General features: G+C 57.2%; 2 protein-coding genes across 3 annotated transcripts; one reads left to right on the forward strand and one right to left on the reverse strand.

Annotated features, from left to right (window-relative positions):
- Nucleotides 1-916: 916 nt before the first annotated feature.
- On the forward strand, nucleotides 917-12,454 carry IMPDH2 (inosine monophosphate dehydrogenase 2). 2 transcript variants are annotated; one of them, XM_082288971.1, is made up of 15 exons: nucleotides 917-1,074; nucleotides 1,162-1,210; nucleotides 1,343-1,444; nucleotides 1,631-1,705; nucleotides 2,157-2,363; nucleotides 4,420-4,507; nucleotides 5,047-5,246; nucleotides 6,340-6,430; nucleotides 7,113-7,208; nucleotides 8,545-8,616; nucleotides 10,794-10,937; nucleotides 11,113-11,257; nucleotides 11,343-11,486; nucleotides 11,863-11,946; nucleotides 12,198-12,454. In XM_082288971.1, the coding sequence occupies exons 1-15, from the start codon at nucleotides 977-979 to the stop codon at nucleotides 12,217-12,219; spliced, it is 1,617 nt and encodes a 538-aa protein (XP_082145097.1). In that variant the 5' UTR covers nucleotides 917-976; the 3' UTR covers nucleotides 12,220-12,454. The 2 variants fall into 2 exon arrangements, with proteins under 2 accessions (XP_082145097.1, XP_082145098.1); XM_082288972.1 differs by lacking the exon at nucleotides 8,545-8,616.
- Nucleotides 12,455-13,652: 1,198 nt separating this feature from the next.
- Nucleotides 13,653-15,084, reverse strand: NDUFAF3 (NADH:ubiquinone oxidoreductase complex assembly factor 3). Its single transcript, XM_082288973.1, has 5 exons — nucleotides 15,003-15,084; nucleotides 14,685-14,877; nucleotides 14,532-14,598; nucleotides 14,280-14,380; nucleotides 13,653-14,140 (listed from the first exon to the last, which is right to left on the reverse strand). Exons 1-5 carry the CDS (start codon nucleotides 15,059-15,061, stop codon nucleotides 14,048-14,050), a joined length of 513 nt encoding a protein of 170 aa, XP_082145099.1. The 5' UTR covers nucleotides 15,062-15,084; the 3' UTR covers nucleotides 13,653-14,047.
- Nucleotides 15,085-17,314: the final 2,230 nt, after the last annotated feature.

The following is a 17,314-nucleotide window of genomic DNA, read 5'->3' on the forward strand; positions in this document are numbered from 1 at the left end:
TAGATCTGTGTTTGTGCCTGTTCTGCTCCTCCAGGCACAGTCCTCCCCTCCTCCTGCTACTGCTCTTCTCCAAAATCCTCCCTTCAGCCCTGATCTGTGGTAGATGTGAAGCTGCTACACTGCAATCCCCAGTGTGCAGCTATCCTCTTCACACTGCTTGTTTGTACAGCCTGGCCTGGTGGCTTCGGGAAGAGGGGGCTAATGCCTAGCTGGGATCACCTTGGATCCTCTCTGGTGAGACTGCTGCCTCTCTCCTTCGTGCCTTTCATTCCCCTCGAGGTGCAAGACTTGCCTCGCTCCTGCCTTTTGACTTTCATCCTTTGTGCAGCTCCCTTTGACTTACAAAATTGCTTTGGATTCTGCTGGTTTGTTCCAGCTCTGCATCCACCACTGACCCAACAAGCCCATTCTTGTCTTCTGAAACTGCAGGAGTACCTGGTGTTGGACTTGGCTCCCAACCCGCAGTGTCTCTCTGTGCGTGTCACCATGTCACCCATAGCTGGGCTTTTTTAGGTGGTCTTCTAGCGGGTGTCACACTGTGCTGGTGCCAGCCAAGCCAGGGCCCGGCACGCAGGGCTCTACTGGGCTGTACTGGAGTTCAGCTCTCTCCTGTTGCCTCCTACCGGTACACGGACCCGGCTGCTCGGCCTGAACACAGAACAGCCGCGATGACCCGATGTCACCGGGCTGAACACGTACGGGCTCGGTGCTGAGAAGCTGCTCAGGAGGCACTGCTGGCGGCTGAGAGCGACACCGGGGCCCGGAGCGTCCCCGGCACCGCCCGGCACAACGCAGAGCGAGAGCCGGGGCTGTGCCCCGCTCGGGGCCCTCCGCGGCACCAGGGGGCGCTATCGGCGCCTGCCCCTGCCGGAGTCGCTCTGTCCACGCCTTCGCGGGGCGGTCACAGCGGGGCCCTCCCGGCGGCCGTCGGGGCGCGCGTGCGCTCGGAGTGGCGGGGCGGGCACGCGGCGGGGCCATGGCGGACTATCTGATCAGTGGCGGCACCGGCTACGTACCCGACGACGGGCTCACGGCGCAGCAGCTCTTCAGCTGCGGCGATGGGCTCACGTACAAGTGAGTGCGGCCGGCACGGGGGTGGGACCGGGACCGGGGCGCGGGGCCGCTGCCGTCGCTGACGCGTCTCCCCTCGTTACCCCGCAGCGATTTCCTCATCCTCCCGGGGTACATCGACTTCACGGCGGACCAGGTGGTGAGTGGCCGGGGAGGGGGAGCGGGCGGACCAGGTGGTGAGTGGCCGGGGCGGGGGAGCGGGCCGGGGGCCGGGGCGGGGGTTGCGCCGGTGCCGCCGCTCACCCGCCGCCGCCGCCTGCCTCCCCGCCAGGACCTGACCTCGGCGCTGACCAAGAGGATCACCCTGAAGACCCCGCTGGTCTCCTCGCCCATGGACACAGTCACCGAGGCCAGCATGGCCATCGCCATGGCGGTGAGTGATGCCCCGCGGGCGGGTCCCGTGTGCCGCCCTCACCGAGCTGGCGGGGCAGGAAACGCTGCCTGAGGCACCCGTGTGTCTGCCCTGGGGTCCCTTCGGGGCGAGGACGGGCCCGAGGGCTCCATTGGTGCAGCGCAGCGCAGTGTCTGCAGTGACTCACGGCCGCCTTTGTGTCCCCAGCTGACCGGAGGAATTGGGTTCATCCACCACAACTGCACCCCGGAGTTCCAGGCCAACGAAGTGCGGAAGGTGAAGGTGAGTGGCTGGAACGGCAGCACCAAACCGTGCTGGCACAGGGTCCTCCGTGGAGGTGGGCAACGGGTCTGGCCTCGCTGAATGAGCTGCATGAGGAGGCTGCTGACTTGTGCCCGATCTTGGTGTTTCAGAGCTGTAATGCTGCCAGGGTTTGCAGGCACAGCCCTCTTGTGTGCCAGGCACTTTCTATGGGCAGCCTGGGACTTGAGTCCTCCTGGTGTGGGAATATTCCCCATCGTTTCAGGGAGGAGGTTAGCCTGGAGACACTTGGATTTTAACATTTAGGTGAGACTTGTTTCTGGTTTGAGAGTCGTCCTGTTGGTGAGCATGTGGCTGGGCTGGGTGGTTGCAGACCCGTGTGAGTGGCTGCAGTAACCCATGGTCATGTGCCTCGCTCCTGTCTGGCCTGGCAGTGCTGCTCAGCCTGGCTGCTCGATCTGCTTCCTTTCAGAAATACGAGCAAGGATTCATCACAGACCCCGTGGTGCTGAGCCCCAATGACCGAGTACGAGATGTGTTTGAAGCAAAAGCTCGTCATGGATTTTGTGGGATTCCCATCACGGACAATGGGAAGATGGGGGGCAAGCTGGTTGGGATCATCTCGTCCAGAGATATTGATTTCCTGAAAGAGTCAGAGCATGACCTGCCCCTTGGTGAGGTGAGAAGGGCTTGTGAGTACCTGATGGGTATGAGAACTATGTTAGGAAGCCATGTGGCTTGTGATAAGGAGAAGGGTGAGCGTGTGGCTGGGAGGGTGTTCTGCCAGTGGGAGGGAGCAGCTCCAGCTTAGCTCTGCAGATGTGTCTGTGAGTGCATTTCCAGGAAGAGTGTCTTGTTCATTTGCACTCTCTGAGCGATTCCTGCAGTGCAGACCATGAAGTTTGTATGAGTCATGGGGGTTATCTTTCAGTGCTGTGGAAGCTCTCCTCTGCTTCACTAATTAGTTGTTGGTGTTCCTGGCTGCTGCTGTAGTGCCATACGCTGGCACTGGTCAGCTGTGTAGCAGCTGTACTCTGCCCAACAAATCCTCTAAGTGCTGAGCTTCCTTTTCTGGGCTGTCCTTCCCTGTATGCCTCATCTGGGTTACTTGCTCTTTCAAAGAACGCCCTGAACTTGCAGTCTGGCAGTTTGGCCTTCATAATGCTTCGCTGTCAGGCTCCCCTCACGCAGGAGAATGTTCTCTGTGATCCCTGTTACACAAGCTGTGTAACTGGAGATCTGCGGCGCTGTCAGGTTACACCCCCAGTGCCTCTTGGCCACGCTTTGCTCTTGACTCACAAATATTTTTAGCTCTTGCTGACCAAACCTGATGTCACATGCTGATCCCTGTTTGGTTTGAAATCGGCTACAAATACCTGATACGAAAGCCTTAAACCAGGAGTAGGTTATAAAAGTGCACACGGCCCTTTAAAGTAATGCTGCCCCTTCAGAGGAGCCAGATAAGAATCTTCCCTCATCCTTTACATGGGTCATTCAGCACTGCAGAGCAGGAAACTTGCTGCTGTCAGTGTCTGGTGCTTGTCCCTGTCACCAGGCAAGGCCAGGGGAATGTATGGTTTCCTCAATCTTCTGTCCACTGGCAGTCCAGCAATCATCTTACTGAGCCATTCATTGCCATCCACTTAAATACATGGGTTTCCTGTAGCATAGGAAGCGCATGAATCCCAGAGACTTAGGAAGTGTGGATTAGCTTCTCCCGAGATGTGGGTTCTGTCACAGCATTTTGGGTAGATGCAGGCATGGTCAGCCTCTTTCCCCATGCAAAATGTCTGTTCTTACAGTATAAATAACTAAAATGTTCCCTCTTTTCTTTGTGTGCAACTGATCTACCTTCCTGAAGGGTTACAGAGTGTTCCCTTTTAGCTTTGCCCAGCCTTCTCAAATAACCTTTCATGGGGATCACATGGGTGATCACAGAATGCTGTGGTTGGAAAGGGACTTGGAAGTCTCTTGTCAAGCCACCTGCTCGAGGCACGTTCCGCTGGAGCAGGTTTTGTGGGGCTGTGTCTAAATCTCCAAGGAGGGAGATTTCATTATCTCTCTGAGCTGCTCTCCCAGTGGGAGACCACTGTTGTGGTGAAAGCCACCATACTAGGTCAGATGTTCCCCTGTTGCCCACTGTCCAGCACTGCCCTTTGTTTTCCACCGTGTTTTGGTGCATGTTTGTCAGAGTGAGCGTGGGTGAGCATATTTGGATTGATGCAACTCCTTTGCCCCACTGACCTTACCAGCAGCAGCAGTGGGCTATTCTGGGCAGAGCCCTTCCAGGGCCTGTGCACTGGAAATGCTGTCTGAAAACGAGATCGAGGGCACCATTTCTGCCACAACAGCATGAGACTCTGAAGGTGTCTCCAGCCCTTATTTGCGTGTGCTTCAGTTAAAAGGGAGGGCTGTTAGGGTGATGTCCCAAATAAGGGTCATCTGAGAGTTGTCCCTTGTTTCTAGGTACTTTCACTTGTCTTCCTGAGGCCTTCTGCCATCTCCTGTTTTCAGTGCACTAATGGGCTTGGGACCTGATGCCAGTGCTCACATGGGGACAGCACACTGGAGGCTTTTCCTGTGTGTTTCTGGAGGCGTGTTGCTGTGCTGTGGACTCTTTGTGGAGCACTCCTGCATGGCTGCTGCGGAGCGTTTCACGTGGGCAGGGGGGGTTTGATATTTTCAGATCAGTGTGAAGGAGTTCTTGTAACTTTTTATCTTCTCCCACCCACTAGATTATGACAAAGCGGGAGGATCTTGTTGTGGCCCCAGCTGGCGTAATGTTGAAAGAAGCAAATGAAATTCTGCAAAGGAGTAAAAAAGGTACCTGTGGCCATCTGGGGCACAAGAGAGAGCTGTGGAAGCGCTAAGCTGGGGCAGCAGTGGGTGAATGTGTGCACACAGTCCCTGCACGAGTGAAGCATGGGAGAGGATAGTGAAGAGAATCCCTGCAGCCCTCTGCCAGGGTACAGAGTTCACATGCCTTCATCTCAAATGTGTTTGGAGTTGAGGGATTCTTGGCAGCCCAGTATTTGGCTGTCCATCCACTGTCTTTGATTTTCTCTCCTGGCCTTCACATTTCAGCACTAGGGTATTGTGTGTCTAATTATTAAAAAATACACACTTTATCTATGGTTAATGTAAAAATACTGAGTTCTTCTCCAATCCTGCAAACTCCTTTATCTGTTTCTTGAGCCAGGGCTTCTGGCATCCATGGCCAGTCAAGATTTGGTAACACACCTCTGAGTCTCCATCTTATGGCAGTTTCTGCCTGCCCACTGCTCCTGGTCTGCTGCACTGCTCTGAGCTAACGTCTGTCTCCTGCAGAAATCTGCAATAATGTTCTTTCTGTTGGTTTCCAGGCAAGCTGCCAATTGTTAATGAAGATGATGAGCTGGTGGCTATCATAGCCCGCACTGATCTCAAGAAGAACAGGGACTATCCTCTGGCTTCTAAGGACTCCAAGAAGCAGCTGCTCTGTGGTGCCGCTATCGGGACCCACGAGGATGACAAGTACCGGCTGGACCTGCTGGTGCAGGCTGGCGTGGACGCTGTCGTGCTGGTGAGCACCCATGGGGCGCCCATGGGCATTGTGTCAGCCTGGGACACTGGGGGTGAGTCCCCAGGTTGGATGAATGTCTCTGACAGTGTGGCAGCAGTGTGGCACTCGCTGTCTGTGTCAGAGGCCTTTATGTGTTAGAATATAGCAGTTTGTTGACCTCTCAGTCTTGTTCAGGTTAGAATTGTCAAATTGCAGGGTTTCCTCTGGCCTGGAGACTTATGCGACCTGGAGGGAGTTTGTAGGGTGCACTGAAGCCCTGAAGGCTGAGAAGAGAAACACTGTTGGTTAATACAGAATCATCTACAAATACCTCTTGCACTCTGCCACCAGCCTCTCTGATATTCCTGACTAATTTTGAATGCTCGGCTTCTTACAGTTTCCCTTTATCCCTTTGGTGTTTGTTACTGTGTTACTCTCTTACTGATGTTCAGGAGTGATCGGTGAGCCCAGAGTTGCTCTGCTGGTTTCCCTTTCTGGCCTGTAAACTTTCGGGCACAGTTGTCACTGCCTGTATTTGCACATGGTTTTCTCATCGATCGTGATCCTGTGCGTCCGGTGTGCTCTGAGGGCATGGCTGAGCAGTGGGAAATGTTTAACAGACACGATTTGACTGGGTCACGGAGGCTGACAGGGCCTGAGTACTCAGTGCTCAGCATCTGGTATTCGACCTGCTCTGCTGCACAGTGGGGAGGTGCATCCCCTCCCCAGCCCTCTTGGGTTTCACAAGGAACATTCTCTATTTCAGCTGTAGTTTGAGACAGGACTGACAGTGTCCTGCTGGTAGAGCCAGATGGTTCTTATCCACAGCCAGATGTTCTGCTTGTAGCTTGTAGAAGCTACAGGATTAAACATGAAGGATATTACTGAAGACTTTACAATAAACTGACTTTACAATAAACTGTACTGGGAAGGTACATTCCTGTCTAGGAAGCAGCTTCTCCTGGGGTTCTATGCCCAGTGTGGGGAGTCATTTTGCCCATTTACCCAGCTTAGCAGAGACCCCAGCAAGCAGAGTGAAGATCTGAAGCTTTTCTGAAGCTGCATTTGTAATCTGCAGAAATTCTGGTTGAAACTGATTTTCTTTCTGTTGCAGGATTCCTCTCAGGGGAACTCCATCTTCCAGATCAATATGATAAAGTACATTAAGGAGAAATATCCCAACCTACAAGTTATTGGAGGAAATGGTAGGCGTGTTGAAGACTCTGCTTGTCTTTAAATGATGTTTGTTTCTTAGACACAGAGGGAGCTGCAGGGATATGAATGGAATGGTCATCTTGGTAAATGTCTGTGAACTTAAAATGGTTTCCTCTGGCTTGTGGAATGGAGCAAGACCACTGTAGACACAGGGCAGTACCTTACAGCTGCAGATACTTGGAAACCTTTGTTCTGCAGCACAGTGTGCTACAGTTCTCTGTAGCACATTACACATTAGCTTATTTTACACACCAGTTTAAAATTTTGCATAATAATGAATATTGCTTGATGTGGAAATCTAATGGCAATTTTCCCTGCCTCTTGACAGCAGAGTCCAGTGGTCCTTGTCTTTACCTGATGTTGCTGTTACCCTGTACTCTGCCCTCCCTACCTCGTGTGGCCCAGAGAGTGCTTGGGACCATGCTGTGACTTCTGCTGCCTCAGCCTTTGGGTGGAAGTGTGTTGCAGAATAGCCTAAGGGGGCAGTGTCACCTCACCCACTGGGGACAGTTGGGGCAGAAACTTACTGCTCCTCCCAGACAGGCCTGGCTCTGGCACAGGCTGTTGCTCTGGGCAGGGGATGTTGGAGGCCTTGAGGGGAACCTCCAGGGCAGAGAAGTGTTGTTTGCAAATGTGCTTGTCTGTTTTCAAACCGATTTCTGCTCCCCACAGTGGTGACTGCTGCTCAGGCCAAGAACCTCATTGACGCGGGGGTTGATGCCCTGAGGGTCGGAATGGGCAGTGGTTCCATCTGCATCACACAGGAAGGTAAGAGAGATCAGCTGCTTCCTAAATAGGCTGAAGACACCTATTAGTAGAAATTCCGTGGTGAAAAGCAGCATGGCTGGGATGGAATTCTCCCGTTGTGAGGGCAGTGTCCAACAGCAAGACCAGCAAGACGTCTTCCACCTGCTTTGTCCAGGACTTCCAACCTTTGGGGTGGCAGCAGCAGCAAAGGCATTTCCCAGTACTGACCGAGACTGAGTAGAGCCGGTGTGGCAGATGGCGGCTTTGCCTGAGGGGAGCTGCTGGCTCAGCGTGGGATGGGGCTGGCGGGCAGCTCTGCAGGGAGAGGGGGTTACTGGATCCCGAGTGCTGATGGGTGAAGTGCACTGGCCTGTACATTTTCCCTTCTGGCAGCAGTGTGTGTGATGCTTGAATATTGATCTGGGCTCGGTGCCTTTGCAATTTCCAGGCCAAAATGGGATTTCTTGCTTTTGTCTCTGCAGTTAGACAGAGCTTGTGTGAGGCAGAGACTGTCACCCTTAGTTAAAAGGCAAGAGGGGCATCCCCTAGGGCCTGAAGAAAGTCTATCGTGAGGACAGACTCAGTCCTTGAGTGTTGAACCTCTGGTGGGGCACAGAGAGGTGGTGCAGGAAGGTGCTGCAGTCCCCAAGCACGTCCTCTCTCTGCTTTCGTCCTTGGTCTGTGCCACAGGAGGCAGCAAGTGAGCAGCTGCTGGCTGAAGATGTTGCATTAGCTTTGCCCTTTCCAGCATGGAGCCTGTGAGCAGCCCTGGACCTGTGCTGCATTCCCGCTTTGCCTGGCTGCAGGGGATTCCCAGTCAGGGCAGTCTGTCTCAGGTCAGCTTTCTAAGGAGGGGGGTAGTATCGTTGGGCTGACACTTCCATAGCCAGAACAGACACACATGTCCTACCCAGGCTCCGAGGCAAAGGCACGCTCTGATCTGCAGCGAGGTGAATGTCCCGGCGGTTCCTCCAGCTGCCCCAGGAGATAGGATTGGGTGCTGGTTTTAGCAAAGGAGCAGAGCAGAGGTAGAGCGTGGTGCTTCACAGGAGATGTGGTTGCAGAACTCTTGCCTGCAGCTCCCCAGGTTTTTGGCCCTGTTAAGGGCAAGAACTCTGTCTTTTTGGGGTAGGTGCCACCTCTCTGGCTGGCTGCTGGGGTAGGGCGAGCATGTGCTGTGCATAGGCAGGCCTGGCTGCCTGGGATCTGGCCTCTGGCTTGGCTCAGGCTAGGAAGGGTCTGCAAAGTCAGCTCTGTCCCACACCGTATGCTCTGCCCAGTAGCAGGTCACTTCTGGGGTCCTTTGTTCTGCTGCTGTTCTTCTGTCTCTAAAATGTGTGTGTTTGTTTTCGTTTAGCTGCTCCAAAGATCCCTCCAGACCTAAAGTCCCACAGCCCCAAATGCCCTTCTACTGTCACGGGCACCTATAGTAAGTCACTTGCCCTGTTCCCAACCCTAATTATGTGTCTTGAAGCAGGACCCTGATTTGGCTGCACATGGCCCTACTGCTTGTTTGAGAATAATTTAGCTGTAGATGCACTTGGGGTTTTGTGGCTTTGGATACTGGTTTTGAATCTGAAATTAAATCTGAGAAGCCTTTCTGATTTTGTAAAGCAGAATCTGAAGTGTCCAAGCTGAGGGAACTCAGGCCTGTCCTCTCCACTCCAAAATCCCGTTAGGAGCCTGACTGGGCTTTCTGACTGCACTTTCTGGATTCCTAGCCAGGCATGCTCCTGCTGATCCAGTACTGGGAGGTGATCCCTGAGCAGTCCTCAATCGTGCTCAAAATGTAACCCTAGTTCTGGGGAAGTTGTGCACTGGCCAAGCTTCCCATGAAACTGGCTCTCCTGAGTTATGGAGGGACTTCACCGCGCATGGCCACCTTGGCAGCTGCGTCCCATCTTTCCCCACCAAGTCTGGAGAGAAGGGGCTCTTGCCTGCCCAGCACAAGGTGCAGTGTTCTCTGCTCTGATGCTACCAGATCAAGCAGCCCCTGCAAGGCAAGCCTTAGGCTTTGTCCTTTCTCCTAGTTGTGACACACCTCAAAGGGAGAGGTTTAGTTTTGCAGATCCTGGAAGGTTTTCTCTAGCAGATGATTTTGTAGGGCCACCCTCTGCCAATGCACTAAAAGGGACAAACCCTCACCCCGACTGTGTGATGTGTGTGTGCTCAGAACCCTGCTTGGGAAGCCTGCACTCCGGCGCTGTGGCACTGGGCACTGGGACAGTCGGAGAGGTGCGATGCTCCCAGGGGCCCTGAGCCAAGCTGTGCTTTAAAAGGGCTGGTCTCTGTGGTTGCACTTGAGAGGTTTCTGCAGGCCCTGCACTGTCTATAGCACGATCCCATAGACCCTGGACTCAAGACCTCCAGAAATGGGTGTTTCTCTCCACAGAGCTCTTCCGTGGCAGTGTTTTGCAGCTGCAGTGTGGCCTTCAGCAGTGCGGAACTGTGCGAGACCATCTCTTTAAGGGCATTGATGATAAAGCTGGCAGCCTCTCCCTGGCTGGCTGAGCCCGAGCTGAATGCTGGGGTCTGATTAAATTCAGTTCTTTAACAATCTCAGCCTGGAGTCTGGCTTCCCTCCCTCAGCAGCTGCTGCTGAGTGCTGGGAGCAGAGGAACTGCAGCATCCTGGCCCCAGCAGGCCTCTGCCAGGGACGTGCTGCCAGCACTGCTGCCGTGCAGGCTGAACCACAACTGGAGTTCACACTCCAAAGTACTAATACTGCATGCCCTTAATCTTACCCAGTTTATGGGACTAACCATGACTGGAGAAAAGTCTTCCAGCTGATCATGGGGAAGGGAAGTCTCCCTGAGAAAAGCTTATCTCAGTGTTCTTGCATGCCAGTGGCTGACAAATGTGTTACAAAACATGCCTTGTGCTGGTTTTCCTCACATAATGGGAAGCCTCTTAACTGCTACTAACTGGGAAGAACAAGTAAATCCAAAGCTGGTAACTCCCTCCCCATGGGACACCTAAACCTGATGAAGGAATCCTTGCTATATTGCAGGGCAGGAACATAAATTATTACCAAACCGTTCTGCCCGTTTCCTTTTCCACTGCTGCATGTGTGTTCGTGTGTGTATGCAGACCTGTATGTATAGATATATTTATATCTATACCATATACAAGCATACCAGCTCTCTCCCAGCCAACTGCCTTTCCATTCAAGAGACACATCATACAGATGCTGGGTACATGGACAAGGGGTCTGGCAGCTCCAGGAGAGAGCAAGCAGTGGGACATGGCTACATGCCAGAGATGCTTTGGAGAGGGGCTTTTGGAGTTCGCTTTATTTCCTTCCCAAGCTCCCCACACATCTGCTGTGCACCAGGATGAGCCACAAGTCTCGTGTGATCTCAAGCATCTGATCAAAGACCCCAGTCCCAAGGTCACTCAGCTTCTTGGAGCTAAGGGCTGTGAGGACGTCTCAGCAGGCATCTCCCGGGCATCTGCTTCTCTTGCAATTCAGCCTAGGGAAGGAGCATCCAGGGATTTGTGTGTTCTGAGTGCTGGAGCATGTGTGTGCTGGAAGCCTGAAAGGGCCTGCTTGGACAGGGATGTGCTGCTGTGTGGAGCTCATCCTGTGTGTGCTCTGTCCCGCAGTGCTGGCGTGCGGCCGTCCCCAGGCCACCGCGGTGTACAAGGTGTCCGAGTATGCCAGGAGGTTCGGCGTCCCTGTGATTGCCGACGGAGGGATCCAGACGGTTGGGCACATCGCCAAGGCGCTGGCACTTGGGGCCTCCACAGGTGAGCACCATTGTAGGAGTCTCCTAGGAAGTGTTTCCATATGGCATCACACTGGGCATGAGGGCATTTACCTGCTGGAGGCATGGGAGCTGCAGCCAATGCTGTGCCCAGCGACCCTGAGGGATTTTGCCACCACTGCTGCTGATGTGCTGTTCCTGGTGATATCTCGTGCCAGTGATGATGGGCTCTCTCCTGGCTGCCACCACGGAGGCCCCAGGCGAGTACTTCTTCTCGGATGGCATCAGGCTGAAGAAATACCGCGGCATGGGCTCCCTAGATGCCATGGACAAGAACTTGGGCAGCCAGAATCGGTATTTCAGGTCAGAGATGGTGCTTTGGGGCAGCAGATCAAGCTTTTGGGGCTTCTCTGCTTCACAAATATCCTTGATTTGTGCTTTCATGCAGTGAGACAGACAAAATCAAAGTGGCCCAGGGGGTCTCCGGTGCAGTGCAAGACAAGGGCTCTATCCATAAATTCATTCCATACCTAATTGCTGGGATCCAGCATTCCTGCCAGGATATCGGTGCCAAGAGCCTGACCCAAGTCCGGTGAGTGCTTCCCCATGCCTGTACTCTTGTTAGGTCATGGTCCTGCTGTCTGGAGTCCCTGGGCAGCTGTACTCAAGCTGTGGTGTGTTCTGGATAGTTAGTAGCCATCATCCCTCATATCCAGTGGGCACTTCATCATGGATCTGCCAGCCCCAGGGCTGCAGGAGTGTGGTCTCTTGCTGCATATTCAGCTGGCTGGGCTCAAAATGTTTGGGTTACATTACCCAGCCTGGTTCTTGGGAGCACAGCAAAGACCATTCTGGCCACGGCTGGAGGAACCAATGACCCTCATCCCAGCTGTTCCACCTGAGCATGTGCCAGAGCACTGTCTTCCCTGGACTCTGCCTGGCTTGTGATGGGTGTCCTTCCCCCTCAGAGCCATGATGTACTCAGGAGAGCTGAAATTTGAGAAGAGGACGACATCTGCCCAGGTTGAAGGAGGGGTGCACGGCCTCCATTCGTAAGTGCTTCTGGCAGAATCCTTGCTTGTCACCTTGGGGGGGTGTTGTGGGTTTGAAACAGCCACCCTGTACCTCAGCTACCATGCCCTTGCCTTGGTGTGCCATTGGCTTGCCCTGGCACTGCACAGCCGTATCAGCTGAGGCTGTCCCCCTCCCTGGGCCTGCAGGATCCATTCCTTACTGCACCTCTGTCCCTGCCCTGGGTGAGGTGGGTCAGTAAAGGGGCTCCCTGGTGCTGCTTCCCTCGCAGGTATGAGAAGCGCCTCTTCTGAAGAGATCCGTCTGTGTCTGTCCTTGTGCCACTCAGCTCTGCGCTGCTCCACGCGGGAGCTGCTCTTGCTGCAGAAGTGCCATTATTCTGGGCTGCCTGGAGCTCCTGCCATCTTTAGCTTTCTGACCACCCACGGGGCCCACCTTCCACCTGGGAGCTGTGATCCTGGGCTGGAGCCTTGCACATGTTGGCCATGTTTTACAATAAAAAAAATAAAAGATGTGCAGTTGGTGTTAGCCCAGAGCCTCTCTTCCTTCTTTATCTCTCTTGCTCTCCTTCCTTGGCTCTGTCCCTTGCTTCCCACACCCTCAGGAGCAGGTGATAACCCCAGAAAGGGACTGCGTGCATGTGAAGGGCAACAGGGATGGGAGAGCCCTGAGACAGGGTTGAGGGGTAACACAGTATGGCTTCTTTAAAAATCCTTCCTGAGAGCAGAAAACAAGGGCTGGGCTGCTGAGCAAGAAAGCAAATCGTTTTACAGGGCCATTATCTCCTGCTGGGAGCTGCCAAACCCAGCTGTGGCAGCAGCCAGGATGCTGCAGGACCCCATTCCTGGTCCAGCTGCTGCGTTCTCCTTCCCCTAAACTTCTTGTAATTGCCACACCTCCAGGCCCAGTGGTTGCACCCCCTTGGGCTGTTCACTGTGTATTACCTGCCCAGGCTCCACAGAGCGATTGTTTGCCAGAAGGTGGGCAATGCACTGGGAGGGGCACAAGTTTATAAAGGAGCTGGTCTGCATTTCTGCAGGCCTCAGCAGTGTAAACCTCCCTGGCTTGGCAGGTTACCTGTGCTTGCAACACCAGGAGACAGAAGTATTTTATACCTGTATCAGTCGTACATGTCCCACACATCACTCCTGCTGAAGAGTGTGTGTTTATCATCAGTGGTTTGGGGATGTCAAATTTGATTTACACACTAAAACCAGAGCCTTGACTACAACGCCATTGTGTCGGTGTCACACACTCATTAACATGCTCATTAAGACCCTTGTTAAGCAAAGCTACCCTAACCTTGCAGCTGCATCCCCTGCCTTTGCCTGCTAAGGTGGCAGAGCTTGGGGCATGAGGCTTCTGTAAGGTCCATGTACCCTCTTCCCAAGGGGTGACATCCCCAAACATGAATCAACCAATGGGGGGACAGGACAGTGACCCTTTCCATGTCCCCTGCTGGAGCTGAGCCTCCCAGGAGAGGGGACGCAGCATCCGTGGACCAACACCACCCAAGGGACAGGGGTGCTGGGGTGGTAAAAAGCCCCACGGGAAAGTCCAAGCCAGGCCAGCACCAGCTGGGACACACCAGTTGCTGGTGCTGGCTGTGCTCAGGGAGCTGCTATGTGGCATCCCACCACCACACATGCTGCCCAGTGCCCAAGGTGAGCACATGCCCCATCAACTTGTTACAGCCTCACTGTGCTGTGCATTAACCACCACACAGTTTCTTGTACTTCCCATTTACATGTATTTTCTTCATGGAGCCCCCGATGTGCCCGGGGGTGTACAGCTCGCCGCACCAGCCTTCACCCTATCTCAGGGTGAGGCGTTCTGCTGCCAAGGTGGGGGTATGACCTTGGCAGGGCTGTGGGAGCAAAGCCTTGTGCTGTGCCCCACAGTCCCCAGCCCAGACTGGGCAGGGAGGCCAAGAAGCCAGGGAATGCAGGGAAGAGCTAAGCCCACATAACTCACAGCCCACCTGTGTGCAGAGCCATCACCCAGCTGGCAGCTCCAGACAGTTCAGTCTGGAGCGTTTCTCAGTTGGGAGTGGTGATGTCGGGGGCTTCAAGGCAGGCAGGGGAAGGACCACTGAGCCCACATGGGCATGGCAGGCAGTGCCTACATCCCGTAGGTGCCCCGCGGAGGGATGAGCCCAGCAGCCACCACGCGCCTTTCATTCATTAGGAAGTTGAAGGTTGCACATGCATTTGCCTGTGAATAGAAAAGGGAATGAGTGAAGCTCCAGCCCTCAAAAAGGAGACTCGGTTCTTCCCCATAAGAAGATATAAGAAGGTATATGACCCCCTCCCTCCCTATCAATGGGGTGCTGTCTGTGCTCACCCTTCCTTACCGTGTCCTGTACCTCCACAGCAATCCCACACTCCCGCATCTGCTTCAGCGTGGTGGGGTGCAGCCGCTCCACCCTGTCCCCTGTGCCCAGCACCAGGATCTCTGCAACGAGGGCACGACAAGGGTGGGCAGGGCAGCATTCGAGCTGCCTCGGCCCGGACCTGCCCTTCCTGCAGGGACCAATGGCTCCCGCACAGCCACCCCGACAGGGGCCCGAAGGGAAGGCAGTCCGCGCCCCCCCTGCCCCGCGTACCTATCTGGGGCTCCAGCAGCCGGAACAGCGACAGGCTCTCGTGCGAGATGTCCCGGTGGGACCCAACCTGCGGGAACACAGCGGGCGTTGAGGGGGACCTCCCCCGGTGCGCGGTGGGGACCGGCAGCCCCCGTCCCGCCGCCGGGCACTCACGTTCCACTGAAGGATGCTGCGAGGCAGGACGGCGCAGGGCCCCACCACGACGTCTCCGCTGATGGTGAAGCCGCGGGTGCTGTAGCCCTCAATGAACATGATGTTCGGGGACTCCGGCTCCAGCACCATCACCCGCGTTCGCTGGTACATCTCATCATCCGCCGGCGTGAGCCGGTGACCCCGGCAAGGCGCTCTGCGGGGACAAGGAGCAGCTGGGACACGTGGGGCCCACGGACACTCCTCGGAGACCCTACGGCACCCTACAGGCACCGCCCCCGGTCGCAGGGCAGCCGCGGTGCCGGTTGCCGGTGCAGGTACCTGCCCGCCGCCCGCCCCGCCACCGGCACGAGCCGCCGCAGCGCCGCCACCGCCGCCATGGCCGCGACCCCGCCGGAACCGCCGAGCGGCCCCGCCCCCGCCGCTACCGCCCCCCGGCGGCCGGGGCCGGGACAGCGCCACCCGGGGAGCGGGGTCGGACCGGGGCTCCCGGGGACATTTCGGGGTCCCCCGCCCGCGGGTCCTGAGGGGCGGGAGGGCAGCGACACTCACACACACCCCGCCCCCGGGCCCGGGCGTGCCCCGACCTGCAGCACCCGGGTGGGCGCCGGAGCGAAACCGAAAGCGGCCAGCGGCGGGGCGGTAGCGGCACGGCGGGAGCGGGGCGCGGGGTGTCCTGCTGGAGCCTCCCCGACCCCGCCGCCGGGAGGGGCTGTGGACCGGCCCGGGCTGCTGTGCCGAAGGCTGCGGGGCCGGAGGTGAGAGGGGAGCGGGTGGCTCCCCGGGTGGGAGGAAGCGGGCCCGGGTCTCGGCTGCGCTCCTGGCTCGGCCCCGCCGGTGTCCCGGGGCTGCCCCAGGCTCGGCGCGGCGCCCCGGTTCCCCGCGTGCCCCACTGCGGGCGGCTGTCGCCAGTCCGGGCTGAACCCCCCGAGCCGCCGCCGGGACCTCCCGCTGCACCCTCCCCCCTCCTCCTGCCGCACTCGGTGAGGCCGGTGGCACTGCGGGCTCAGAGGTACCCTGGGGCAGGGGACCCATGTCCCCCACCTGTGTCACCCACCCGGGGCCAGCCGTAGCCTAACACTGCGGGGAAGCTCCCCGGCAGTGGCGGCGGGGCATGTGCCGTGCCGTGCCGTGCCATAGGCATCAGGAATTCCCACAGCCGGCAGCCTTGGCCAGCGCAGGGTCCCAGGGAACCCCGGGCGACACCGCGAGAGCTCCGCATGGGGGGTCCCTCACGCGGTTTCAATTCCCCCCATGGCGGTTCCGAGGGTTCTTCCCCGGGGCGGGGGGCTGGGGGCGCTGGCAGCGGCGGGGCCGGACCGGACCGTGCCGCCTCTGGGCGCAGGTGCCGGGGCAGGTGCCCTCCCTCGGGGACGGTTCGTGTTTCCGGGCCCCATTGGGGGTTGATGGGGTGGCACCAGTTGCTCCAGCCCCACCGGGGCTTTGTTCGGAGCCGTTTCCTTTTGGCTCGGTCGTGCCGCCCTCCCCTTGGCACCCGGCCCGCGGCGCGGGGGGAGCCGGCAGCACAACCCCAGTCTCTGCCAGCACCCCCGGCCACAACGGCCCGGCGGCGGCTCCCACGCATCTCCTCCGCCCCGGTCCCCGCTGGTAAGTCGCCCTCTCCTCTCTTGGCCCACCGACTGCCCTAGGGTCGGGGTGGCATGGCGTGGTGCCCGTGCCCATCCCTCCTCGGCGCCAGCGCGGGCAACGGAATCCCAAAAGCAGCTGTTCCCGCTGTGCCCAGCTGCCCTGGGGTTTCGTTACCCGCGCTCGCGCTCTCGCCCCCCACGCCCCCCACGCCCCCCATTCCTGCCCACCACCCTGTGCTGGGCGAGAGCCGCGTGTCCCACTCCAACTTCTCCTGGGGCTGGGGCAGCGCCTGGGGCCACACTGGGAAAAGGGGGGTATCGGGATGGGGGCTCACCGGTGCCCATCCTTGTTGCTCAGCCCCTGCACCGGGCTGGGGGCTCTTCTGTTTCTTGCGCCCCAGCAGCTAAAAATAGCAGCTGGCTTCCTGGGAGAGTATGGGGAGCATGGCTGCTTGGCCACAGGGTGGATGTGGTCACCTGCACCAGGGTGGTGCAGGCTGTGTGACACTGCCAAACTTCCTGCCCATGCCAGCTCTCCCTGGCCCCCGCAGCACCCTCAGGGGTGGGCAGGATCCAACCCCTGGAGAGAGATGGCTTTGGAATGACACGATCACTCCCGCTGAGCAGGCAGCCAGAGAGCCATCGGGGATGTCGTGTCTGTCCAAAGCTCTTTCGGCACCTCTGAGAGCCCTCCCCAGGCCGCTGCGCTGCCAGGGCCCACGTGGGCGGCCTGCAGGGATGCTCTAGGGATGTGGACGGATCCAGCCTGGACCCACCTTGAGTGGTGACACAAGGTCCAACAAGTCGCCCTGGCCAGGCAGGGGTCCTGGGCAGCTCCTGTCCTGCGGACAGTCAGCAGTTGGTCTGGTGTGAGCAGCGATTCTCAGATCACCTCTTGGCTGTGGGTGGTGCAGGGAGCACCCCACCATGGCAGGGCTGGGGGATGTGTTCCCACTCCTGCCCTGAGGCTGCAGATTCTCATGGGCTGTGGCCTGCAGTCCCGGGCCTCCAGAGCTGCCTGAGGAAGCCCAAAATGAGTTGTTG

Source organism: Coloeus monedula (genome assembly GCF_965178545.1).
Source record: "Coloeus monedula genome assembly, chromosome: 11".
Lineage (NCBI taxonomy): Eukaryota > Metazoa > Chordata > Aves > Passeriformes > Corvidae > Coloeus > Coloeus monedula.